Source organism: Mesoplodon densirostris, chromosome 3 (assembly GCF_025265405.1).
Source record: "Mesoplodon densirostris isolate mMesDen1 chromosome 3, mMesDen1 primary haplotype, whole genome shotgun sequence".
NCBI lineage: Eukaryota > Metazoa > Chordata > Mammalia > Artiodactyla > Ziphiidae > Mesoplodon > Mesoplodon densirostris.
Window position 1 is genome coordinate 120,048,891 of NC_082663.1, and position 23,276 is coordinate 120,072,166.

Sequence of the window (23,276 nt, forward strand, 5' to 3'; positions counted from 1 at the left end):
GCAGGACTGGGCTCTAGGTAAAGTCACCTGATGAGAAACACTCCTGGGAACAAAAACCCTTCACAAATTTATGCCCTTCTGGGATCTTTAGTAATTCCAAGTACAAATCACTGTTTACTGGGTTGAAGGGGAAGTGCCTTGGAGAATCCCTGTCCTAGACCAGAAGAGTTTAGTGCCCTTCAACACACTGAAAGTTTGCCAAGGCCCAGGGTGGGATCCCTGGCCTCCAAATCACTCCATCCCCACCCTTCCTCTTGGCTCATTGCCAGCACTTTGGTCTGGTACTCATCAGCAAAGGTCACCAGTTCTTTCTGGCTGGATCCATAGCTGCCACTGCCTGCCCTGAGCTAAGACCTGTGGGCGTACAAGATCCAAGAAGAGCTAGATGGCTACTTTAGCCATTGCCTTTGGTTACTTTCACTTTGACAGGGCAAGAACTTTTCTTTTCCTTTTTTTTTTTTTTTTTTTTGCGGTACGCGGGCTCCTCACTGCTGTGGCCTCTCCCGTCGCGGAGCACAGGCTCCGGATGCGCAGGCTCAGCGGCCATGGCTCACGGGCCCAGCCGCTCCGCGGCATGCGGGATCCTCCCGGACCGGGGCACGAACCCACGTCCCCTGCATCGGCAGGCGGACTCCCAACCACTGCACCACCAGGGAAGCCCAGGGCAAGAGCTTTTTGAGGAAGCCAGCTTTATGCATGGCGCCTAGGAGGCTGAAATTGGGCAGTCTGCAATAGCACCTAGAATGGCTAATTTCAGACAGTAAGTGACACCCTGATGTCATGGCTGTAGGCAGCAGTCACAATTAGGAAAAAGGTCACAGAGACCCACCTGGCTCAGATGAAGGTACCTAGAGGGTCACTAAGATCGAGACCTTCTGGGGGTTGACTGCCAGTTTAAAATAAGTTTCTGCAAGTACCACCAAGCCTTGTGGAAGTAACCAAGATCCAGACATGGAGCACATGCTCCTCCTTATCTGCCCCACCATACACAGTGCTCTCATCTTTGTGGAACCTTTGGTAACCGGGATGTCCAGAACGTCAACTGTTGTGCCCATTTTTCCTTTTCAGCAACTCCTTGCCAGCTCTGAGCACTGCCGGCCCAGTCCCGGTGAGAGTCTGTAGCCAAACGGTAGGAACGGGCGGGACGCTGTTGCTTTGGCCACGAGGATGTTCAGCATGGAGGGCTGCAGCTTAAGTGTGTGCGCGGACTGCCTGCTGTCTACGACCCCCGGAGGTCAAATTCTCGCGGCGTGGGCTTTTGTCGCTTACTGACCAAACTGGCTGTCGCTTGTCTTGGTCTTTCAACAAACCATGAACGACTGGCGTCCCGCTCTTCTCTCCCGAAGGCAGGCAGTCATCCTTTACTGATTGCGGGAGACACTACCAAACTGTCAGCACCGCTCAGGAAAAGGGGAAAGAACTTAAACGCAGTTCCCGACTTTACGTGAAGTGACCAAGGAGGGGGCTGAAGGTTGCGCCGTCTATCTGACACAGGAATCTCCTCCGCTGCAACACTGGGAAGTAGCGGGATTAAGAAACCGGGCTCCTCGGGTCGGTCCCTCCCACCAGCTGAGTCAGGCCCCGCCTTTTCCGGGTTACGGAGAACGCCTTGACGCCACTTCCTGCCTGGCCCCCTACCCCAGAAGCGGTTCCCTGGGCCACTCCTCCCGCCGAGTAACGGGTTCTTGGGTTTACCTACCAATTGCTGCGCGGCTTGGATCCTCTGGTTCATGGACGGCACGTGTGAGCAGAGGCCCGCGGAGGATGGGAGAGACGAGGAGGACCCCGACTCCACGGAAGCCCCAGCCCGGATCCGGGACACTCCGGAAGATATCGTGCTGGAGGCTCCGGCCAGTGGACTGGCGTTCCATCCGGCCCGCGATCTCCTGGCGGCTGGGGACGTGGACGGGGACGTGTTCGTGTAAGTGCGGGGCAGAGATGGGGGCGTGGTGAGGGTGGTGGGTGTGGGGCTGCTCGGTCTGGAAGCTCCGCAGCGATGGAGCTGGGATGAGGAGAGAAAGTTACAGGGAGATTAAGTTTACAAGACTGAGTCTTGTCCAATTCGTTTAATAACATTCGCCTTTAAGCAAGTTACCACACAAATCTATTGAAAGAACTGAGCGACAAAGTGGCTGGAAAGTTGTGACGGAGCCCGGACAGGCAGGCGTTCAGGACACGGTTATTTCCCACCGAAATATTGTATTGATCCTGAAACAGGACCAACGGGGCCCCCTGCTTTCGCTTCTTGCCCACTTTAATTGATCTTTCAAAAACACAAATCCAGCCACCTCACTTCCTTGATTAAAATCCTTCAATAGTTTACCTTTTCTTTTAGAATTAAGTTGAGATTCCTTAATCCGGTTTTCAGGGCCTTGACCATCTGGCCCTTGCTCACTTTATTTTCTGTTTTCTGTGCTTATTCATCGTTACCTTTTTAATGTACCTTGAAGCCTCAGCTCCTTTGCACGTTATTCCTTCTTCCTGGAATTTCCCTCACTTGCACCTATTGTCCCAGAGTCCCCAGCATCTCTTCACTCTTCAAACATGCCTCAGACTAAATTAGATTACCTGTTAGATGTTGCCTTGGCACCAGATACCTTTTCCTCATAAACTACATAATGGTGTGTAATTATACATCCTTTTGCATAATTATTTGAACACTGTCTCCTCCACTAAAAAAATGTTTTTTAAACTTTTTTGACCTCGCCCCACAGTAAAAATAGCTTTTATATTATGTGTGATGCACTCTAATATTTTCTGATTTATTTTATTCTGTCGTTATTGCGGGCACACACAGAAAATGCTGATTGCAGCTCAGTAATGGGTCATGACTAGAGTTTGAAAAACAACGTTCTGGAGTGTAATCTGTAGTCTCTTTAGTTCTCCATTTTATCTCCTGCTTCTAGCCCAGGGTTAGTGCTCAATACACGTTTGATTTTGAATAAAAGATGTAGGCTAGAAGCAGTGAAAAGCCATTGAAGGCCTTAACCAGGAGAGTTGTGCTATCAGATTTACTTAATGAATTTAACCCCCAAACCCCTCATTAGCTGCAATGGCCTTGGGCAAGTTAATTTCTGATTTTCATCTTTGAAAATGGGAACAGTAGGGAATTCTCTGGCGGTCCTGTGGTTAGGACTCCATGCTTTCACTGCCAGGGACCCGGGAACTAAGATCCCGCAAGCTCTGTGGCTCTGAGGAAGGAGGAAGGGATGGAGGGAGAGAAGGAGGGAGGAAAGAAGGAAGGGAGGGAGGGAGGGAGAAAGGGAGAGAGAGAGAAAAAGAGAGGGAGAAGGGGGCTTCCCTGGTGGCACAGTGTTTAAGAATCTGCCTACCAATGCAGGGGACACGGGTTCGAGCCCTGGCCCAGGAAGATCCCACATGCCACGGAGCAACTAAGCCCATGGGCCACAACTACTGAGCCTGCGCTCTAGAGCCCGCGAGGCACAACTACTGAGCCCGTTGTGCCCGTGTGCCACAACTACTGAAGCCCACGTGCCTAGAGCCTGTGCTTCCCAACAATAGAAGCCACCGCAATGAGAAGCCCGCACACCGCACCGAAGAATAGCCCCTGCTTGCCGCAGCTAGAGAAAGCCGCACGCAGCAACAAAGACCCAACGCAGCCAAAGATAAATAAAATAAATAAATTTATATTAAAAAAAAGAGGGAGGGAGGGTGAGAGAGAGAGAGAGTAAGGCAGGTAGGTAGGCAGGGAAGGCAAGGTGGGAAGGGAGGACGAAAGAAAATGGGAACAATAATACATACCTTGCAGAGAGGTTTACTACTTTTATCCATGTTTACAGTGCCAGATACTTGGGAGTCACCCTGGACTTTTCTTCACACACACCCCTGGCTTCTGTTTGTCTCCTCTTCTCTACCCTCAGCCACTGCCTTCTGGAGGCCTCGAACTTCTCCTATGACCATTCCAGAGAGGTTCCTTTTTCCCAAAGGATTCAATTCAGACTTCTGCCTGGCCTACATGGTTGTCTCAAGCCTAGTCCAGCCCCTCTTTCCAGATTCAGCTATACCTCTCTCTTCCCACTTGAACTCTCCTCATTCCTCGTGTCTGCCCTGGGAGAGACATCAGCATCTGCCTCCAGAATCTGCCCTTTGTTCTCTGCCAGGTGAACTACTTATTCTTCATGATCCAACTCACATGCCATCACCTTAGTTAGCTTTCCAGGGCTCTCTACCCTTCCAAAGTATTCATTCAATCTGTGTTTATTAAGCAACCTTTTCATGCTAGGCACTGGAACAGAACAAACAATAAGTAGACCCAGTTCTGCCTGCCTGGAACTCACTAGCAAGCAAGCACTTATTCATTCAACCCTTTTTGAAGATCTGCTGAGGCAGGCACTAGGGATAATCTCTGACAGGTACTTGCCTCAAAGCTGAGCTTACAGGCTGGTGCCTCTCTACCTCCCTTTTCATCCTTCCGCCACACGTGTTCACAATGTGCCATAATTTTTTTTTTTTTTGGCTGCGTTGGGTCTTCGTTGCTGCACGTGGGCTTTTCTCTGGTTGCGGCGAGCGGGGGCTACTCTTTGTTGTGGTGCGCAGGCTTCTCATTGCGGTGGCTTTTCTTGTTGGGAGCATGGGCTCTAGGCGTGTGGGCTTCAGTAATTGTGGCTCGCGGGCTCAAGAGCACAGGCTCAGTAGCTGTGGTGCACGGACTTAGTTGTTCTGCAGCATGTGGGATCTTCCCAGACCAGGGCTCGAACGCGTCTCCTGCATTGGCAGGCAGATCCTTAACCACTGCGCCACCAGGGAAGCCCAATGTGCCGTAATTAATTGTGGCTTCCTTTAGCTCCTGTAGACCTGGAGTGTAATATCCCTGTCTTACTAATCTTTACATTTCCAACTTCTGGGCTGTTCTGTCATTAACTATTTTTGGACCTCCAGAGTGATCCAGACCTAATCTTTCTCCAGGTTATGGCTTTCAAAGATGATGAAGAGGGGTGGGGTGAGGTCACAAAAATGTACATTGAATGAAAAAAAGACCTCACATTTGAAGCTCATTGAAGATGGGGAAATGGGGGACTTCCTTCTTGGTCCAGTGGGTAAGACTCCGTGCTCCCAATGCAGGGGGCCCAGGTTCAATCCCTAGTTGGGGAACTAGATAACGCATGCATGCCACAGCGAAGATCCTGCATGCTGCAACTAAGACCCGGCACAGCCAAAATAAATATTAAAGAAAATAATAATATAAATACCTATTCATTAAAAAAAAAAAGAAAATGGGATGGTAACCTCCTTGGGCTTGGAGGTGTGCAAGCAGGAACTCCTAGGTAGGTGGAAGTTTGGCTAGTTGGTCTCTATCCTCCCAGGTGAGGTCTGGAGTCATTCACTCTTCTTCCATTCTCCCCAGCTTTTCCTACTCCTGCCAAGAGGGAGAAACCAAGGAGCACTGGTCCTCAGGTCACCACCTCAAGTCCTGCCGAGCCGTTGTCTTCTCTGAAGATGGGCAGAGTGAGTATTAGGAAAGGCAGCCAGCAGTGTGGTGGTGGGAAGGGAGCAACGAACAGCACCATGACCTGGCATTTCCCCCTCCCTCCCCACAGAACTTGTTACTGTGTCCAAGGACAAAGCCATCCATTTTCTAGATGTGGAGCTGGGACGACTGCAAAGACGCATTTCCAAGGCTCACAGGTAAGGGGAAGCCAACTGTGTGTTGAGACAAAAGGGTAAGGATTGATTGGTACATCCCTACTGAGACAAAGGTGCTCGGAGAAGTTCTGTATCTGTGTCTCTAGTGCCCCCATCAACAGCCTGCTGCTGGTGGATGAGAATGTTCTGGCCACTGGGGATGACACAGGTGGCATCCGCCTCTGGGACCAGCGGAAGGAGGGCCCCTTAATGGCTATGCGGCAGCACGAGGAGTACATTGCTGACATGGCTCTGGACCCAGCCAAGAAGCTGCTGCTCACAGCCAGGTACAGCCTCAAAGCTGTATCCCCTCCCTTCCCTGTGTTAAATGTTTCCCTTGGTGGGTACCTCCAGCCAAGCCTACTGCTTTGCTCTCTCTACAGCGGAGATGGCTGCCTTGGTGTCTTCAACATCAGACGACGCCGGTTCGAGTTGCTCTCCGAGCCTCAATCTGGAGACCTGACCTCTGTCACACTTATGAAAGTACAGCTGGGTGGGGCGGGATGGGGGTGTGCAATAGGGACTTGGTTTGATGTGGCTCCACAAACATGGTTTTCCCTGTTTCCCTGCAGTGTGGGAAAAAGGTGGCCTGTGGCTCCAGTGAAGGTACCATCTACCTCTTCAACTGGGATGGCTTTGGGGCCACAAGTGACCGCTTTGCCCTGAGAGCTGAGTCCATTGACTGCATGGTTCCAGTCACTGAGAGTCTGCTGTGTACCGGCTCCACTGATGGAGTCATCAGGTGAGAGAAGCTGGATGGCGCTCCGGTCATAGGAAGGGCAGACCTAACTGGCCCATACCGAACACTTTTCTTTCTGTCCAGGGCTGTCAACATCCTGCCAAACCGAGTGGTGGGCAGTGTGGGCCAGCATGCCGGGGAACCTGTGGAGAACCTAGCCCTCTCCCACTGCGGCCGCTTCCTGGCCAGCAGTGGCCATGACCAGCGCCTCAAGTTTTGGGACATGGCCCAGCTGCGGGCTTTGGTGGTGGATGACTACCGCCGGCGCAAGAAAAAGGGAGGGCCACTACGGGCGCTGAGCAGCAAGGCCTGGAGCACGGATGACTTCTTTGCAGGACTGAGGGAGGAGGGAGAGGACGCCACAGCTCAGGAGGAAGAGGAGGAGAGTGAGGATGACAGTGACTGAGGGAATGAGCTGAATCTCAGGATGGGTTCTCAGTGGACAAGAGTCTTGCTTTCTGGGCTGGATCCCTAGAGAGGCTGGGAATTTAAAATATCCTATTGTGCACTAGAAGATGCTCAGGATCGGCACACTGATGTGGGAAAGGACTTGCCCTGTAGCCGCTGCTCACTCCACCAGTGTAAGACAAGCCCACAGCTGGCGCAAGACAGCACGGACACAGGTGTAAACCAACCAGGGGTTTAATATAAATACAACCAGCATAGAAAAACCAGCATAGAAAAACTCAAAACTACGCATACACCAAAACCAGAATGCCAAGTGGTTGGGGCAAAGGCCCTGACCCTTTGGCTCAGCCAGCCCCCAAATAAAAACATCAACAAAGACAAATCAAGAAAATAAGAAGCAAAGATTCATGTTAAGCTGTGGAAGGAGAGAGGGGTGTGTGTGCGTGTGTGTGTCAGAGAACAACCCTGGGGTTAGGTTAAACCCCAGGCTGGGAGGGGGAAGGGAAGCTCCCTCACCACAACTTAGCCAAACTTGAACTGCCCCGAGGTGCTGTGGGCCCTGCCTCAGCTGGGAGGCTGTGTCAGGCCTAGGGCAGGGCCCATGCTCCTCCCCTTCTTGGGATCAGATAGCAGCTGCCCAGGCCTGCTGGGCCAGGGACTGACACAGGCTCCACCTACTCATTCAGGCTGCCTGGGGAGAGGATTAGGTCACTGCTGAACCATGGTACCTCCTGCCTCAGCCCCAGCAGACCACAGGAGGCTGGCCCCAGACTCAGTGCCTCCAGCAGCTGTGCAGACACAGCATCCTTGGCCACCTCATGCCCATCCTGCCCACTGGGGGCCAGCACAACCCAGATGAGGCCACTGAAGGGCACTGGATGCCCAGGGATCACCACCTGGTACCAGAATCGGTGCCAGCCACCAGAGCCTGTGCCCAAACACTTGGTGAGGAACAGTGGGCTGCCCAACTTCATCCGTTGGCACAGCAGCTGCAGGGCAGCCCGAGCCCCTTGGGACTCCAGCCCCTTGTCCCTGGCCAGGGCTACTTGGCTGCCCTCTGGCTGTAGGCACTGTAGAGAGGGACCTGTGAGCTGCTGGCGGAGTCGCTGCTTCAGGTCTGGCTTAAGCCACTCCACGGCCACCTGTTCTCCACAGAGGCGTGACTGCCCTGCAGGAAAAAGGCAGAGACAGGGCTGGGTCTAAGCCCTGGGCCCAAGCGCCCAGACCGGAGTCCTCTGGAGTCACACAAGCCTGTTTAATTTGTCGCCTCCCCATTTCCTGGTGTGACACCAGACAAGTTAAATAACTTCTCTAGGCTTCTTTGTGTTTACTTACAAAGGGAGTGCAATAACTGCTACCTTCTAAATTTCCTTGGAGTACTGGTTGATTGCAGGCTTTGTCTACCTCATAACCATCAGAATAGCTAACCTTTACCCTGAATACTTGCCAGGAACTACAGAATGTGCTAAATGCTGCTTAATTCTCAGTTTCAGGAAGTAGGTTCTACAGTGGATAAAAGGTAGGCTCAGTTGGATTGCCTTGGGCAAGTCAATTTTTCTTAACACAGTCTCCTATCTAAAGAGGGACAACTCTATATGCTCTACAGTTCTGTTTCACTGCAATGTGTGGAGGATTAAGTCAGGAAATAGTGCATGTGTAGTGTGAAGTTTAGGTTAGTGGTAGCTGGTAGCACCGGTGGAAATTTAAAGACGTAAGGTCAGATAGTCTGTTTCAAACTCAAGTGTGTTTGACCCTAAGGTCTCGCGACTTTAACCCACTATGCTGACCTACGCTGACGTGTTGAGGTAAAGTGCCGGGTAGAACGCGTTTAGCCCCAACCAGCGGCCCCCCGCAGTCTCCACCCCTACCTTCCACCAGGGCCTTTTTGGCCATGGCTGCGGCGCGGTGCGAGCTGAACTTGAGTAGTGCGATCTGCGCGGGTGCCGGCCCGGGGCTGCGCAGCAGCAGCGCTTCCTGCAGGCCGGGCCCCAGCGGCTGCAGCGCGAGCAGTAGCGCTTGGCGGCTCAGGCCCGGCGGCAAGCCGTCCACACTCAGCTCGCACTTCTCGGTGCTGCGGCACACGAGCAGCGGGCAGGCCGGCCGCAGCGGGTGGTTGTGCAGCGTGGCGATGGCGGCCTGGGCGCCGCGTCGCGAGCTGTAGCGGGCGTAAGCAAAGCCGCGGTTCAGGCCGCTGAAGGTCATCATCAGGCGGAACTCGTAGAGGCGGCCCACGCGCTGGAACAGTGGGATCAGCTGGTGCTCGTACACGTCCTGGGGCAGCCGCCCGATAAACACTTCTGACCCGGCCGGCGGCGGGCTGCCCACCCATCCTGGGGGAAGGGGGTGGGGAGGGGCACCGTCATCCACCCGGACGGTTCCGGGGTCGAGGTCCAGGAACCGAGCGCAGGAGGGAGTATGTGTGCAAACGTCTGTGAAATGGTTACAACACCCTACACCCCGGGTCGTTGGCGTAACTGGGTGACTGAGCTACCAAAGGGGCTGGCACCGTTAAGACTGGCTCCCTTCCTCGAGGGGGCGGGTGGGTGGGAAGCCACAGACAATGAGTTTCATCAGCTGCGGGGGCGGGTAATGGGGCAGTTATAAGTTTCTGACTGTGGAGCCTCGGCGTAGGCCCCTCCCCCCCCCCCGAACGCGGCGGCTCGTAGCCGTCGGGGCTGCCTTAGCCCTCCCGTAGGCGTAGGGCTGGGACTAACCGTACCTGGGGGTGGCCCGCCATACTTCCTCTGCCCGTTCACCTGCACCAGGCGGATGCCCGTCTCCCTGACCCACGCCTCCAGCGCCGCCTTGTTCTCTGGATTCACCTTCTCACACCACAGCTGAGGGCAAAAGGGCAGGTTGGAATGCCGTATCGCCGCGTCCACCCCCACCTCTCCTGTTATGTCCAGGGCTCACCGACCCCCTGGGAGGCAAACACCTACCTCACACTCCCGCTTGGACTGCATTGCTCTCCCGCTGGCTCGCTGGTACCCCCTTTATAACTTCCTCCCTATCTGCCCCTCTGGAAGCTTCCCTACTCCTCCCCCCCAAGCTCTCATTGGTTCTGAGCACAACCCCGCCCACCAAGGGGTGGGGGTATCTGCCGCACGTGCGCCGCGGGAACCACAGACCCTCAGGTGAAAGCTAGAGACCCTAGTGGGTGGGTCTGCGGGTAGCCCCACCTCCTAAAAAACGGCTCGCAAACCGGCAGGATGGAAGCTGGAGGCGAGAACGTCACGGGCGCCCTTCCCGTGCGGAATAGCCCGTGGGAGCTACTGTAAGTGTCTCTCCCCATTTTCCACCGCTGAAGTGGTCGCAGTGGGAGGCCCAGGCCCTAACAGGGAAGGCAGGGCTAGGCAGTAGTGACACAGGCAGGCTCCAGTGGTTGAGGCATTTTATTGGACCTTCCGCGGCGGCTGGTTGTGGGAAGCGTTCCCTCCACTTGGTTGTAGGGCTCTGCCGAGGAGGCCATCTTGGGCCAGTTCCTCGTGGCCCACCCATTTTTGGGTGGCCATTTTTGCCTGTGATTACCAATAAAATAATTATAATAAAAATAAAAAAGTCTCTGTTCTGACCACTCTTCAGGTCTTCCTGTTGGGAAGGAAACGTGCAAAGCTGTTGAAGTACGTATGCAGAGTTTTGTCTTAGCCTTAAATAGTGCCAGTCCCACTTTCCTCTGATAGTTCAACTCAGCAGATGCAAAGGGGCTGGCTTGTTCTCCTTTTGATTTCCTCCACAAGGTCTTCTCTTCGGACGTCCACCTGGCCAGGATGGAGGAACAAGGTGGTATGAGCATCTTGTGTTCCACTGCTCTCTGAGCACCCATGCCTTCCTCTAGTCATCAGGCCTGGCTCAGCTGGGCGCAGGAACCCAATCAAACACCTCAGGGGAGACAGCGCTTCTTGGGGGAGGTGGAGAGACACAGGGTATGTGTGGGGATGGAGATTTTACCCTACCATGACCACAGTAACATATTACCCCCTTAAGTCCTTTAGGACTGGGCGTTAATATGAATGCCAGGCTTTTGCTTAGGTCTTGAATGGGCCTTGGCCTTGGTCTAGCTTATGTACAGTAACTTTCGGCCTTGGTCTGCCGAAATGGCATACATTCCCCGTCCCTCAGCCTTCCTGTCCACCTACTTACCTCTTCCCTGCTGGCCACTGAGCGGAGCTTGATGACCCCGTCCTTGAGCTCTTGCTCACCAATGATGGCCACCAGTGGGATGCCTGCCTCCTCACAGTACTGCAGCTGGTTCAGTAACTTGGGGTTCTTCTTGTAGAGCAGCTCTGCCTGCAGAGGACCAGGGAAGGAGATGAAGGCTGTCTTCTGCAGTCCTCCGGGACAATCTCCTTGGGCCCCAAGTTGGCACCTTTCTCTGACCTTCACCCCAAGAAGTCACAGTAATGGCAGGGCCACTATGGATAAGCTTTTATTTCATTTGTGTCCAGCACTCCCAAATTTGCTGCCACTCTGGGGCTTGCCTCCTCTACCTTGATCCCAGCATCCCATAACTCTGAGATGAGCTTCAGTCTCTCCTCCAGCAGCTTCTTCTGTGCAGATGCCACAAGCACCTGTGTTTCTGTGGTCCGTACCTTCTCCTTCAAGGCCTAGGGAAGAAGCAGTTAAGAAAGAACTGGGCTACCCTTTACAACACCTTAAAAGAGCAAACAGAGCAGGCTCCTGTCAGGATTCTGAGACCAGGCCCAACTCCATCAGGGCAGGCTAGTCTTCTCATCTAGCAATTGGGCAAAAAGTAGCTCTTAGAAGAATAAGAAATGAACTGACTGGCTTGTACTTATGACTTGCCAGAATTAATAATGGAGGGCAAAGGTAGCTTATGTACAGTAACTTCAAGCTTATCTCCATCTAGAACCTTATGCATCATAAGTGATATTCTGAGTTCACCCAGGCAATCCAGTCACCCCTGGCAGTCCTAGTTCCCACAGTCAGGAGACTGTGTCTCTTATACGTCAGCCATAGGGCACAACTTGGGGGGTGAGGATAGAGGGGAGAAAGAATGCTGCTGTCTCTTTTTCTGGAAAACTATTCCCATTGTTCTTACAACATAAGATGCCTACTGGAACCTCAACTGGAAAACACCAGTGGGTTCCACTCTAGAGAAAAGGGTGGGAGCAGTGGGAAGGTTACTGCCAGAGCATTACCTGAGGGATGAAAGGCAACCAGCCACTTAAGAGCAGTAGCAACAAAGGTGGGCTTGAGGCCAAGAAGGGCTTTCTTCATGTTACTCTAGGTGCTAGAGAGTCAGGATAGCCATCTGAGGGATCCCACAGCCTCAGATACACGCTTCCCACTTAGAGACAATATCGCAGAGTGGTTGGGAGCAAGACTTTGGAGTTGGACTGCCTGCATCCGAATTCTGACTCTGCCACTTAAACCTTGGGCAAATTATTTGATCTATAATCTTCAGTTCCCTTGCCTGAGAAATGTAAATAATAAAAGTAGCTACCCTCAGAGGGCTGTTTAAGAGTTTTATTAGACAATGTGTGAAAAGCACTAAGCACAGTGCCTAGCACAGAGTAGTAAAGTATTAAGTGTTCTGTATTATGAGGAAGATCCAGGTCTTTGGATATACTGGCCTAGATTCCTGACAGCTCTGAAGGAAGTAGGGAGCAAAGGATTTTGTGAAGAAAGAATGATCAAAGATCCATCAAGCTGGCCTATAATGGAGTGGGAGTCTGAAGGACAGCAAAAGTTTTCTCTCCCATTTCTTTGCAAAGGTGCAACTTGCCCAATGCAGTACTACTTGCCCCCTTAGAGATCAAAGAAGATAGCTCAGGTGCCACCATCTGCCCAGAATGTCGTCCACCCAGCCCCAAGACCTACCTCCAGCCTCTGCTCCACAATGGAGAAGATGCGCTCCACCCCAATGCTGAGCCCCACGCATGGCACCTTGCGCCCTTTGGGATCAAACATGCCCACCAGCCCATCATAGCGCCCTCCAGCCGCCACACTGCCCACACCCAGGGGCTCTTCCCCTGCCTGGGCTGGGGGCTGTAGCAGCACTGCCTCATAGATCACCCCGGTATAGTAGTCCAGCCCTCGAGCCAGGCTCAGGTCGAAGGAGATCTGGAGGGATAAGAACATGGTCAGCAGCAGATGAGGATCAAAGGCCTCCAGCCCCGGAGCTCAGCTAAGGCTCCCATCCCAACCTGACTCACCTTGTCAGCAATGCCATACAAGGTCAGATACTCAAATAGCAGCTTCAGGTCTCCCAGGCCCTCCAAGGCCTGCTTGTTTTGGGACAATTCAGGATCCTGGAGCAGCTGTTCCACCAGGGATACGCCACCTGGGGAGACAGATTTGTGAGCCAGACTGACAAGAAGAAAAAGATAAGGGCTTTACCTTTTCCTCTGGATTACACATGTATGCATGTGTGCATACACACACATGCATTCCCTTTCTCTCTCTCTCCAGTGCGCGCACACACACCCACACCCAAGAGTTTGGCTTTCGCTTGAGGGCAGTGGGATGGCTGCCGGGGAGGCAGGGTTTGTTTCTCACCATGCTGCTGGACGTAGTCCCCAATGTGGTCAGCCACCTCAGGTGCCAGGCCCTTCTCTCCCACCATCTCACTCTTTACTTCCTCCCAGGACACCTGAGCAGACAGATACCAGTCAGGGAACCCTGGGCAGCTTCCCCAGTGCAGAGCAAGTGTGAGCCCTTCTCAGGGGGTGGTCTTGAGCAGAAGCTGCCCATCAACCTATATCCTGGGGCTAATCTTCCTCTGTGGGCATAGAAGCAGGCCCCTCTCTCTCCTAATCTTTTCCATTTCTCAGAGCAGGGTGGGATCTGGGAAAAGAAGAGTCAGGTGTTTGGGTCGTTACCTTGTCCAGCTTGTCCACTGAGGAGCAGATGGTGCGGAACTTGCTGTCAGGAACACCACAGACGGCAAACGTCCCATCTAGGATGCGCCGATCATTCACCTGCAGCGACCCAAGGCATAGTGAGAAGAGAATCTCCTTACATGACCCTCGATAGCCTTGGACACTTAGGCTACTGGTTCCTCTGCACAAGGACCTTCTCCTGTGAGAGGCCAGGCCCAGCTTTGCCCTCCCAGCCCCATTCAGCTCTGACCTTGACCAGGAAGTCGCCTATCTGGAGTGAACTCAGGATCTCACACATTATCTTCAGGCACTCTGCATCAGGAATCATGGGGTCAAATTGCCCAGCAATGTCAAAATCCTGTAGGGAGAGGGCTAGCTAGAGGTACTCAGGGGTTTAACCTTGAGGGAGGACTCCTGGGAGCTCTGCTCTCTATGAAGGAGGCCTCTTTGCACTCATGCACAGACCACGTTCTTCATTCTCCATCTGACTGTCAGCCCAGAGCAAAACCCCAGTATTCCTGGGTCTCTTACCAGTCCTGGTTTTCTTCCCATCCACAGGGCTATTCCTTCATTATCTCACTCATCTATTTTTCCTTATTTCCTTCCACTATTGTGGGAGCAATTATACGGCATTAGTCCTTTGTTCATTCAGAAGCTGTGCCACCAGTCTGGGTGACAGTACCTCAAATCCAGTTTCCTCATCCTTTGCTCTGATCCTATCACTGTGGTTTAATATAAAAAGCACTGGACCAAGAGTTCTAGTCCTAACTTTGCCTTTCTTATCCCTATGATCTCTTCATCTTGCTGAGCCTCAAGTTTCCTCAGATAAAATGAGGAGCGTAATCCCTGTCCTGTATATGAAAATACTAAAGAAATCTTAGGGTTAGCATTATCTGGGGCATCTAGAGTTTTCAGGACACCATAAGTACTCAATAGATTCTACTGGCTCAAGGGAGGGCCTCCTTACCCATCCTGCCCCCATACTCACACACTGGTAGAATTCCCGATATCGGCCTCGGGTCATGGCTGGGTTATCCCGCCGATACACTTTTGCTATGTGGTAGCGTTTAATGTTGGTCAGTTTATTCATTGCCAAATATCGAGCAAAAGGAACCTGATGACAAAGAGTTAAGGGGAAAGCCCCACCTTTCACAGTCTGGAAGTTGATTATCATCACCAACAGAAGCTGGGGTCTAACCATACCCTGTGTGGGTAAAACCACCATCTGTAAGATTAACAGCATTTCTGAACATCAGCAAGAATCAACTTTGTTACCATATAGGGCAGCTGAAGTCTCATAAAATATTAAGGCTCTTTTCTTTCTGGGCTATGCTGAGCACAGCAGGGGGGTGGGCAGATTGGCCAGGGAGCAGAAAAAGGGCCCCAAGTAGGGATCTCTAAGCAGATGATTCTCTGACATAGCTTGGAGATAAAGGAAATGTGCTGTTGGTCAATTAGGGAGAACTCTGTCCACCAGCCAGGGCAAGGGAGACATATTCTGAATCCAGGGGATTGTTGGCAGAGTCAGAACTGGACCCTGACATAAAGCTGAGGTCTCACTTAGGATTCAGAAGCCTTCGAAGGCTATCTATGCTCTGTTTAGCCAAAGCCCAGCTCCTGGTTTAGAGAAATAACTTCCCTGACTGCAAGATGCATTATATTTGATCCCACCTATGTCTAGCTGCCCCCAAACCTGAGGCTAGTAAAAGGCCCAGCCCAGTAAGGGCCAATACATCCAAAGTTTAAAAAGATACAGTGAGGTCATAGCGAAGAGACAGCAGCTCCCCACCTTGGTCCTTCAGGTCATAGATAAGCTTAGAGTCTTCCCCATACTTTCCAGTCAGTGTTTCCTGGAGAAAACATAAAGAAATGTGATCATAATGATAAATATAACAATTTGAAAGGAAGTTTTAAAAACAAAAACCCACCATTCTAACTATGACTGATTTCAACTTATCTACATTTCCTCTGTTCTCTCTCCCAATGTTTCCTTATTTGATGTAGTTATAATCAAGGAAATACCAATTTGGTTTTCTGCTTATCACATTTCTATTTTGTGACAGAGCTGAAGTATTATTTTTAAAAGCTGCATTGGGAGTTCCCTGGCGGTCTAGTGGTTAGGACTGCGCGCTCACTGCCGAGGGCCTGGGTTCAATCCCTGGTTGGGGAACTACGATCCCGCAAGCTGTGCGGCATGGCCAAAAAAAAAAAAAAAAACCGCATAATATTCTAGTGAGAAGAAGCTATTTCCTTCCTTCCTAGTGTTACACTGATAGATGTTTAGGTTATTCCAACTGAAAAAAAAATTCCAGAGCATTTCAATAAATATATTTGGGTACATAGTTTTTTCTTCTGAATATTTTTTTGGAGTATAAATGCCTAGGAGTGGGTCATTAGATCAACAAAGATAAATGTTTTTATGATGGCCTGAGATTTGAACACTGTCAAAAGCCAAAACTGAGAGAGTCCTTGCCCTGTGATGTCTTCAACAAGATAACATATTTCACTACCAGACTGGCAAAGTTCAAAAAACCTGAAAATTCCCAGTGTGTAGAAAATAGAAACACTCATACAATGGTTGGTGTTATGGCCTGAGAATACAGTGGTTGGTATTATGGCCTGAATCGTGTCCCCTCGAAATTCATATATTGAAGCCCTATTCCCTGCACCCACCTGGCCCCCGTAACCTCAGATTGTGACTCTATTCGGAGACAGGGTCTTTAAAGAAGTAATTAAGGTAAAATGAGGTCATTAGGATGAGTCTTAATCCAATATAACTCATGTCCCTATAAAAAGAGGAAATTTGGACACAGGAGGGAAGATGATGTGAAGACATAGGGAAAAGACACCATCTAAAAGCCAGTGAGAGAGGCCTTAAGCAGATCCTTCCCTCATGACCCTCAGAAGAAACCAACCCTGCTGACAGCTTATCTTGGACCTCTATCCTCCAGACAATAAATTTCTGTTCTTTAAGCCACCCAGTCTATGGTATTTTGTTATGGGAACACTAGCAAACTAATATAGTTGGTAGAAATAGAATGAGTACAACCATTTGACCCAGAAATTCTACTTCTGTGAATTTACCCTGCAGATAAATGCCCACTAGTACCAGACATTGTTCTAAGCCTTGTGTATACATCAGTGAACAAAGGCAGTCCACGCCCTCATGGATCTTCTATAGTAATGAAAAGAGACAGGCAGTACATTAACTCAAAGAAACAAATTAACATAACTTTTGAGAGTGATAGCTGCTTTAAATAAAATAGGTCAATGTGATAGACAAGGGCTACTTTAGACAAGGCAGTTGGAGAGGAGTATTTGAGGAATGGCATTTTAGTTGAAATCTGAAATTAAAATCTGTTATGTCTAATTTACTCTGGAATTAAAGTCATGCAGAGAGCTAGAGAAAAAGGAAGTTCAGCAAGAGGGAAGAGCAAGAACAAAGGCTCAAAGATAGAAACATATTTAGTATGTTCCAGGAATAGAAAAAGACCATGGTAGCACAGTGGGCAAGGGAAGGAAGCACGTGAGATGAGGTGGGAAAGGTAGGCAGTTGCCACATCATGTAGGGCCTTGTAAGCCTGAGTAAAGAGTTTGGATTTTATTATAAATGCATTGGGAGTTACTGGGTTTTAAGCAGTGAGGGATGCAAAGAACTGTTTTTTAATAGCAAAGAACTAGAAACAACCTCAGGGTCCATCAATAGGAGACTGGTTGCATATTTATCCTTTATATGTTCGATTTACATGTATCTAGGAAACATCTCAAGTACAGGTGCCATGGAATTCAATGTAGACAGGAGCCATAAAAACTTCCACTCCTGAGAAGGGCTCTCTTTTGGATGCTGTCGGCCACAACCAAGGTAAATAAAAAGCAGGACCTCTTTCTCTATGCCAGTCCTGTCCCCCTTCTCATGGAGAAAATGCCAATCTTTGTCTGCAACAAGAGAGAGACCTTTGGGCCTCACTCTCTTGCCATCCTTTGTTGTTTGTATACCCATTATTCCACCAGGCAATTTCTCCTCATCCACCCCTCACCTTTAGTTCAAACACAGGTGTATCAATTACTTCTGCACCATGGCGCTTGAAACAGCTGATGATTACATCAAACACCTTCTCCCGAACTGCCATCTGCCGGGGACTGTAGTCTCTTGTGCCCTTGGAGTCAAAATCAGCCAGAGAACCAGGGATGGGGTTTAAAAACAAAGAACAGTAAGGTCTAGAAACATAAAAGCATGACTTCAATGATGGCGAATGAAAACCCTGCCCCAAACTTAGGTTTTCCTACAGGTCACTGAGTTGTAAAACAAGTACAAACAATTCCCTATTAATTGCCACACCCATTTGCTCTCACCCTTCTAAATTCCAACCCCTTTTTAGCTTGGTTCTATCTTCTAGAATTCTTGGAACTCTGTTCTCTGAGAAATTTTCCTAAACTCATATTCTGGGAAACAGAACATTCCCCTGCCTAATAGAAAACATCTACCTGATGACAGGCATATAACCAACTCAAACTGGCTTAATGAATCAAATTCCAAATTTTACAAGTAACATTCTCTCCCAACATACCTTAAAAAGAAACCCATGGGCCTCCCTGGTGGCGCAGTGGTTGAGAGTCCGCCTGCCGATGCAGGGGATGAGGGTTTGTGCCCCGGTCCGGGAGGATCCCATATGCCGCGGAGCGGCTGGGCCCGTGAGCCATGGCCGCTGAGCCTGCGCGTCCGGAGCCTGTGCTCCGCAACGGGAGAGGCCACAACAGTGAGAGGCCCGCGTACCGCAAAAAAAAAAAAAAAAAAAGAAACCCTAATGAATACTATTTTTTCTTTCTTTTTTTTTTTTTTTTTTTTTTGCGGTACGCGGGCCTCTCACTGTCGTGGCCTCTCCTGTTGCGGAGCACAGTCTCAGCCACCATGGCTCACGGGCCCAGCCACTCCGCGGCATGTGGGATCTTCCCGGACCGGGGCACGAACCTGTGTCCCCTGCATCGGCAGGCGTACTCTCGACCACTGCGCCACCAGGGAAGCCCTGGCTTCTTTTGTTGTAGAGCACGGGCTCTAGGTTCGTGGGCTTCAGTAGTTGTAGCACGTGGGCTCAGAAGTTGTGGCTTGCGGGCTCTAGAGCACAGGCTCAGTAGTTGTGGCATGCAGGCTTAGTTGCTCCGCGGCATGTGGGATCTTCCCAGACCAGAGCTCAAACCTGTGTCCCCTGCTTTGGCAGGTGGATTCTTAACCACTGCGCCACCAGGGAAGTCTCCACTATTTTTTTCTTTAATTTTTTTCTGATAGCCCTATGACAAGGGCTAAGTAAATGAATTTGAACATGTTGAGAAGTTAAATCATTACTTAAGGCCATTCAGCTGCTTCCTGGCAGTCAGTACTAGAACTCTGTTCTTCCAGGTCAGAGCTTGTAGTATGGGCTTTTATATGCTACTCACAAGTAGGACCTCTTTGGTCTCAGGACCCCTTTACACTCTTACTATTTACTAAGGACCCCAAAGTAGATTATACCTATCAATATTTATCGTATTATAAATTAAAACTGCGAACATTTAAAAATATTAATTCACTTAACAAAAAGAAAATCCATTACATGTTAACATAAATAACATTTTAGGAAAATGTAACTACTTTCCAAAACAAAAACATTTGGTGAGAAGAGTGGCATTGATTTACATTTTTGCAAATCTTTAATGCCTGGGTTAATAGAAGACAGCTGAATTCTCATATATGCTTTTTGCATTCAATTCTGTTGTGATATGTTGTTCTGGTTGAATATATAAAGAAAATCTAGCCTTACAGAGATGTGTAATTGTAAAAGGAGGAATATTTTTAATAAACTTTTCAGCTAATTGTAGATATTCTTCTTAAACTACATCAAAATCCAGAGGGAGAGCTTCTTAAGGATTGGTTTGCAATGTGGAATCTGAAAGTACATCAATGAACTTTTCACACTGTTACATTAAAATTCATTATAAGGTACCCAGAATTCACAGAGCCAAAGTAGAACGATGGTTACCAGGGGCTGAAGGGAGGGTAGAATGGGGTGTTGCTGTTTAATGGGTAAAGAATTTCAGTTTGGTATGATGAAAAAGTTCTGGGGGATGAATAGTGGTTATGGTTGCACAGCAATATGAATGTACTTAATGCCACTGAACTGTACACCTAAAAATGGTTGGCAAATTTTATGTTATGTATATTTTAGTACAATTTTAAAAATATCTGTTATTCTATCTTGTACTTTGGATATTCTACACAGGCACAATTTTATAACATCATGCATTGGTCATTTAGAAAATATTTGTTCTTTGATAACAGTTACACAGATCTTCCAAATGTTGATATGCCTCATTATACAATATCAAAAAACCATATTTTTTCATGTCACCATAGAATCTCATCAGGAAAGTCTTCAAGTATTGAGAACCTGTCAAGCTCATGGTGGAAAATACAAGTTCTAACTTTGACTTGAACACTTGAATTTTATCACTGGCAACAAATACTGTTGAATGTTTTCCTTGAGGTGACAAGCCTCACTTTGTTCATTTTTGTGAAAATGTTTGCCAAATATCCAAATCTTTAACACAATAGTTTATCTTTCAGTTTTTCTTTCAAATAAAAAAGGTTTTCCATGAAAAAAGTAGCTAGTTCAGCCTACAGTTCACATATGGCACAAGCATTTTTCCTACTTTGGAATGCAGCAGAAGTGCTTTATCTGTGCTTTCCATTTCATCATACAGAATATTAAAAAACAGTGTACTCAAGGGTCGATATTCAATAAAATTAATAATTTTTACTGTTTTATCGAGGACATTCTTAAGTGAAACTGAATCTTTTTTTTTTACTGTGAGTTCACGAAAGTAAAGAACATAATGGTTATTAGTACAGCTCAGTGCCAACATCTTAATTTGTGCTAAGACATCAGCAGTTCTACACACCAGTGCTTTTGCACCTTCACTGCAAACGAAGTGAAAAAGGCAAATAACATTATGAAAATAATTTTGACAAGGAAGGTCCCTTGAAAAAGTCCTTTCCCCATAATACTGAGTTTTCTGTTAATTATGAATCACATGTCAAGAAATGTATTTCAACAAACTAAGTGGATATTAACTCTCCAGTATATTCTCATTTTCTTTTTTATTTAAACATCTTTATTGGAGTATAATTGCTTTACAGTGTTGTGTTAGTTTCTGCTGTATCTCATTTTCTTTTAACATTAAATTATGGAAAATTTCCAACACACATTATAGAGAATAGTACACTGGACCACCCCACCCTGTGTTTATTACCTACCTTCAACAACTATCAACATCTGCTATTCTTATTTTATCTAAGCCTCAATATTTTTTTTCCTGCAGTATTTTAAAGTAAATCCCAGATATCATATACTTTCATCCATAAATATTTCAGTATGATTGTCTAACATATAAGGATTAAAAAACAAAACACTATAATACCTTTCTTACAACCAATACAACTTAACAGCAACCCTTTACCTAGTGCCCAAACCATGTTTAATTACCCCCAACTGCCACAATAATATCTTTTTATGGTTGACTGTTTGAATCAGATTCTTAATAAGTTCATAACTTGTACTTGGTTGATATGTCTCATGTCTATTTAATCTGCAACAGTTTCCTTTCTTTTTTTTTCTTAAAATGTCCTTTATTTGTTGAGGAAACTGAGTCATTTTTCTGAAAGAATTTTTCTCATTCTAGATTTGATTAACTGTATATTCAATGTGGTCATTTAACATGTTCCTCCATTTCCCATATTTCCAGTAAACTGGTAGTTAGGTAAACTGGTAGTTAAGTCTGAAGACTGATTAGATTCAGGTACAATTCTTGGCAAGAATACTTCATAGGTGGTGCTGTGTACTTCCTATTGCATCACATCAAGAGGAATATAATGTCTGGTTGTCCTACTTTTAGTGATGCTAAGATTGATCATTGGGTTTACCTGAGGTCAGCCTGATCTATCATAAATCCCCATTAATCTTTTCACCCAATAGTTTGAATAACTATTGATGGTCACTGCCTTGGGGTTTTACACCATCTCTTTAACCTTTGAAATGAGTTATATGTAGAAAGGAATAGCTCAATGATTTTAGGAGCCCAAAGAATTACTCTTAAATGGTGACATCTCAACATAAGGAAGACAGATCATCTCCCCTCTACTTTGGAATTAAATTTCACATACATTCATTGAATACCTATTTAGTCCCAGACTCTCAGGTTAAATAAACCATGTGAATAATGAAAAGTCAGCAATAAATGCAATAACAGAGATACTTATGAAGTGCCAAGGGAACCCAGATGATAGGTAAATAGTTCAGTTTATAGAACTTACAGAAAGTGGCATCTGAACTGAAATCATGGTGGTTGAGCTAGGAATCTCCAACTTCATTCCATTCTACTCTCCTTCTCTATTTGGTTCTAGTCATAAAGGTCTTTTTATAGTTCCTGGAAACTACCAAGGTTCTTTCTCACTTCAGGATTTCCATACCCTACCTGGACTTATCTTCCTCACACTCTTCACCCGGCTGTCTTCCACTCATCTATTAGGTTAGCTAGTCTATCACTTCTTCAGACTTCCCAGTTCTCCCTTATTTTTCTCAGAGCATCCTTTTTACTTCTTTACATCACTTAACACAATTTGTAGTTACATATCTATGTGTGGGATTATTTCTCCTAAGTCTGTTTCCTTTAGTAGAATGTAAGCTCCCTGAGGGCAGGCTATATTGTTCACCATGGTACACTCACTGCTTTGTACAGTGCTAGGCACACAGTAAGCACTCAGTAAATATTTACTGAATGAAAGAAGGAGTAGCAGTAGCAGGTAGACTCCCCTAAGCACCCAGCTGGCCTAGTTTCTGCCATCACTTTGCCATCCCAGAATGACTCAGGGTCCAATCCAGCCTGGCGCCTACAGCCAACTGTTGTTTCCTCTGCAGGATTTCAGATCCTCCTCAATGACCTGATTCAGAGAAGCAGGCATATATGCGTCCTTGTGAGTGGAATTAGGGAACCTCTCAGAGGCTCCCTAAAGGAATATTTACCTTGGGGGTTTTGAGCACAAACTTCTGTTTCCCTTCATCTGGGCCCAGTTGTGCCTTCAGTTTCAGTAGTTTTGCCACCTCCTCCTCGATCTGTGGAGGGAAAGTAGGCGCTGGGCTACCACATCTGCCACCCCCTCCCTCTTCCCTCATTCATTCAGTATCCCTCCGTCATTCATTCAGTATCCCTCCCTCACCAGGATGTGGGGCATATCTCTCTCCCAAGTCTAGCTTTGCTTCTCTCGGGTCCTACCGCAGCTACCTCCCCACCCAGCCCGTCCTCCTACCTACAAGTCCAGTCCTTTCTTCCACATCCCCATCCTCTGCGCAGACCACTCCCCGCTCTGTTCTCCCAGGCCTTCCTTTGTCCCCTCTCCTGCCTCCTGGGTCGTACCTGCTCGGCGCTGGCCTTCTGCTGCTTAAGGGCCCGCACGCGCTCTCCCTGAAGTCGCACCAGATCCTCCAGCGTGACACGATCTGCCATACTGCCTGCCAACTGGAGCTGACTGCTGTCTAAATAGGTTGTGGGGGGCCACAGCTTCAGTTCGGATGACTTCCGGCTATCGAGTCGAGGGCCCGCACGCCTAGAAAGCC

The 23,276-nt window shown here is 48.4% G+C and overlaps 3 protein-coding genes across 3 annotated transcripts; 1 reads left to right on the forward strand and 2 right to left on the reverse strand.

Moving 5' to 3' along the window:
- Window positions 1-1,614: 1,614 nt before the first annotated feature.
- On the forward strand, window positions 1,615-7,172 carry WDR55 (WD repeat domain 55). The gene is made up of 7 exons (XM_060093473.1): window positions 1,615-1,921; window positions 5,366-5,466; window positions 5,559-5,646; window positions 5,751-5,930; window positions 6,027-6,126; window positions 6,216-6,385; window positions 6,467-7,172. The coding sequence occupies exons 1-7, from the start codon at window positions 1,731-1,733 to the stop codon at window positions 6,786-6,788; spliced, it is 1,152 nt and encodes a 383-aa protein (XP_059949456.1). The 5' UTR covers window positions 1,615-1,730; the 3' UTR covers window positions 6,789-7,172.
- On the reverse strand, window positions 7,003-9,944 carry DND1 (DND microRNA-mediated repression inhibitor 1). Its single transcript, XM_060093474.1, is given in 5 exon segments — window positions 7,003-7,566; window positions 7,569-7,958; window positions 8,659-9,120; window positions 9,510-9,627; window positions 9,730-9,944. Coding segments are annotated over 5 exon segments (1,062 nt in total). The 5' UTR covers window positions 9,754-9,944; the 3' UTR covers window positions 7,003-7,498.
- A 220-nt stretch (window positions 9,945-10,164) lies between these two features.
- HARS1 (histidyl-tRNA synthetase 1) lies at window positions 10,165-23,272 on the reverse strand. Its single transcript, XM_060093472.1, has 13 exons — window positions 23,077-23,272; window positions 22,686-22,775; window positions 17,670-17,789; window positions 15,387-15,482; window positions 14,621-14,746; window positions 13,883-13,990; window positions 13,633-13,731; window positions 13,310-13,403; window positions 12,967-13,094; window positions 12,632-12,874; window positions 11,278-11,394; window positions 10,931-11,077; window positions 10,165-10,548 (listed from the first exon to the last, which is right to left on the reverse strand). The coding sequence occupies exons 1-13, from the start codon at window positions 23,164-23,166 to the stop codon at window positions 10,477-10,479; spliced, it is 1,530 nt and encodes a 509-aa protein (XP_059949455.1). The 5' UTR covers window positions 23,167-23,272; the 3' UTR covers window positions 10,165-10,476.
- Window positions 23,273-23,276: the final 4 nt, after the last annotated feature.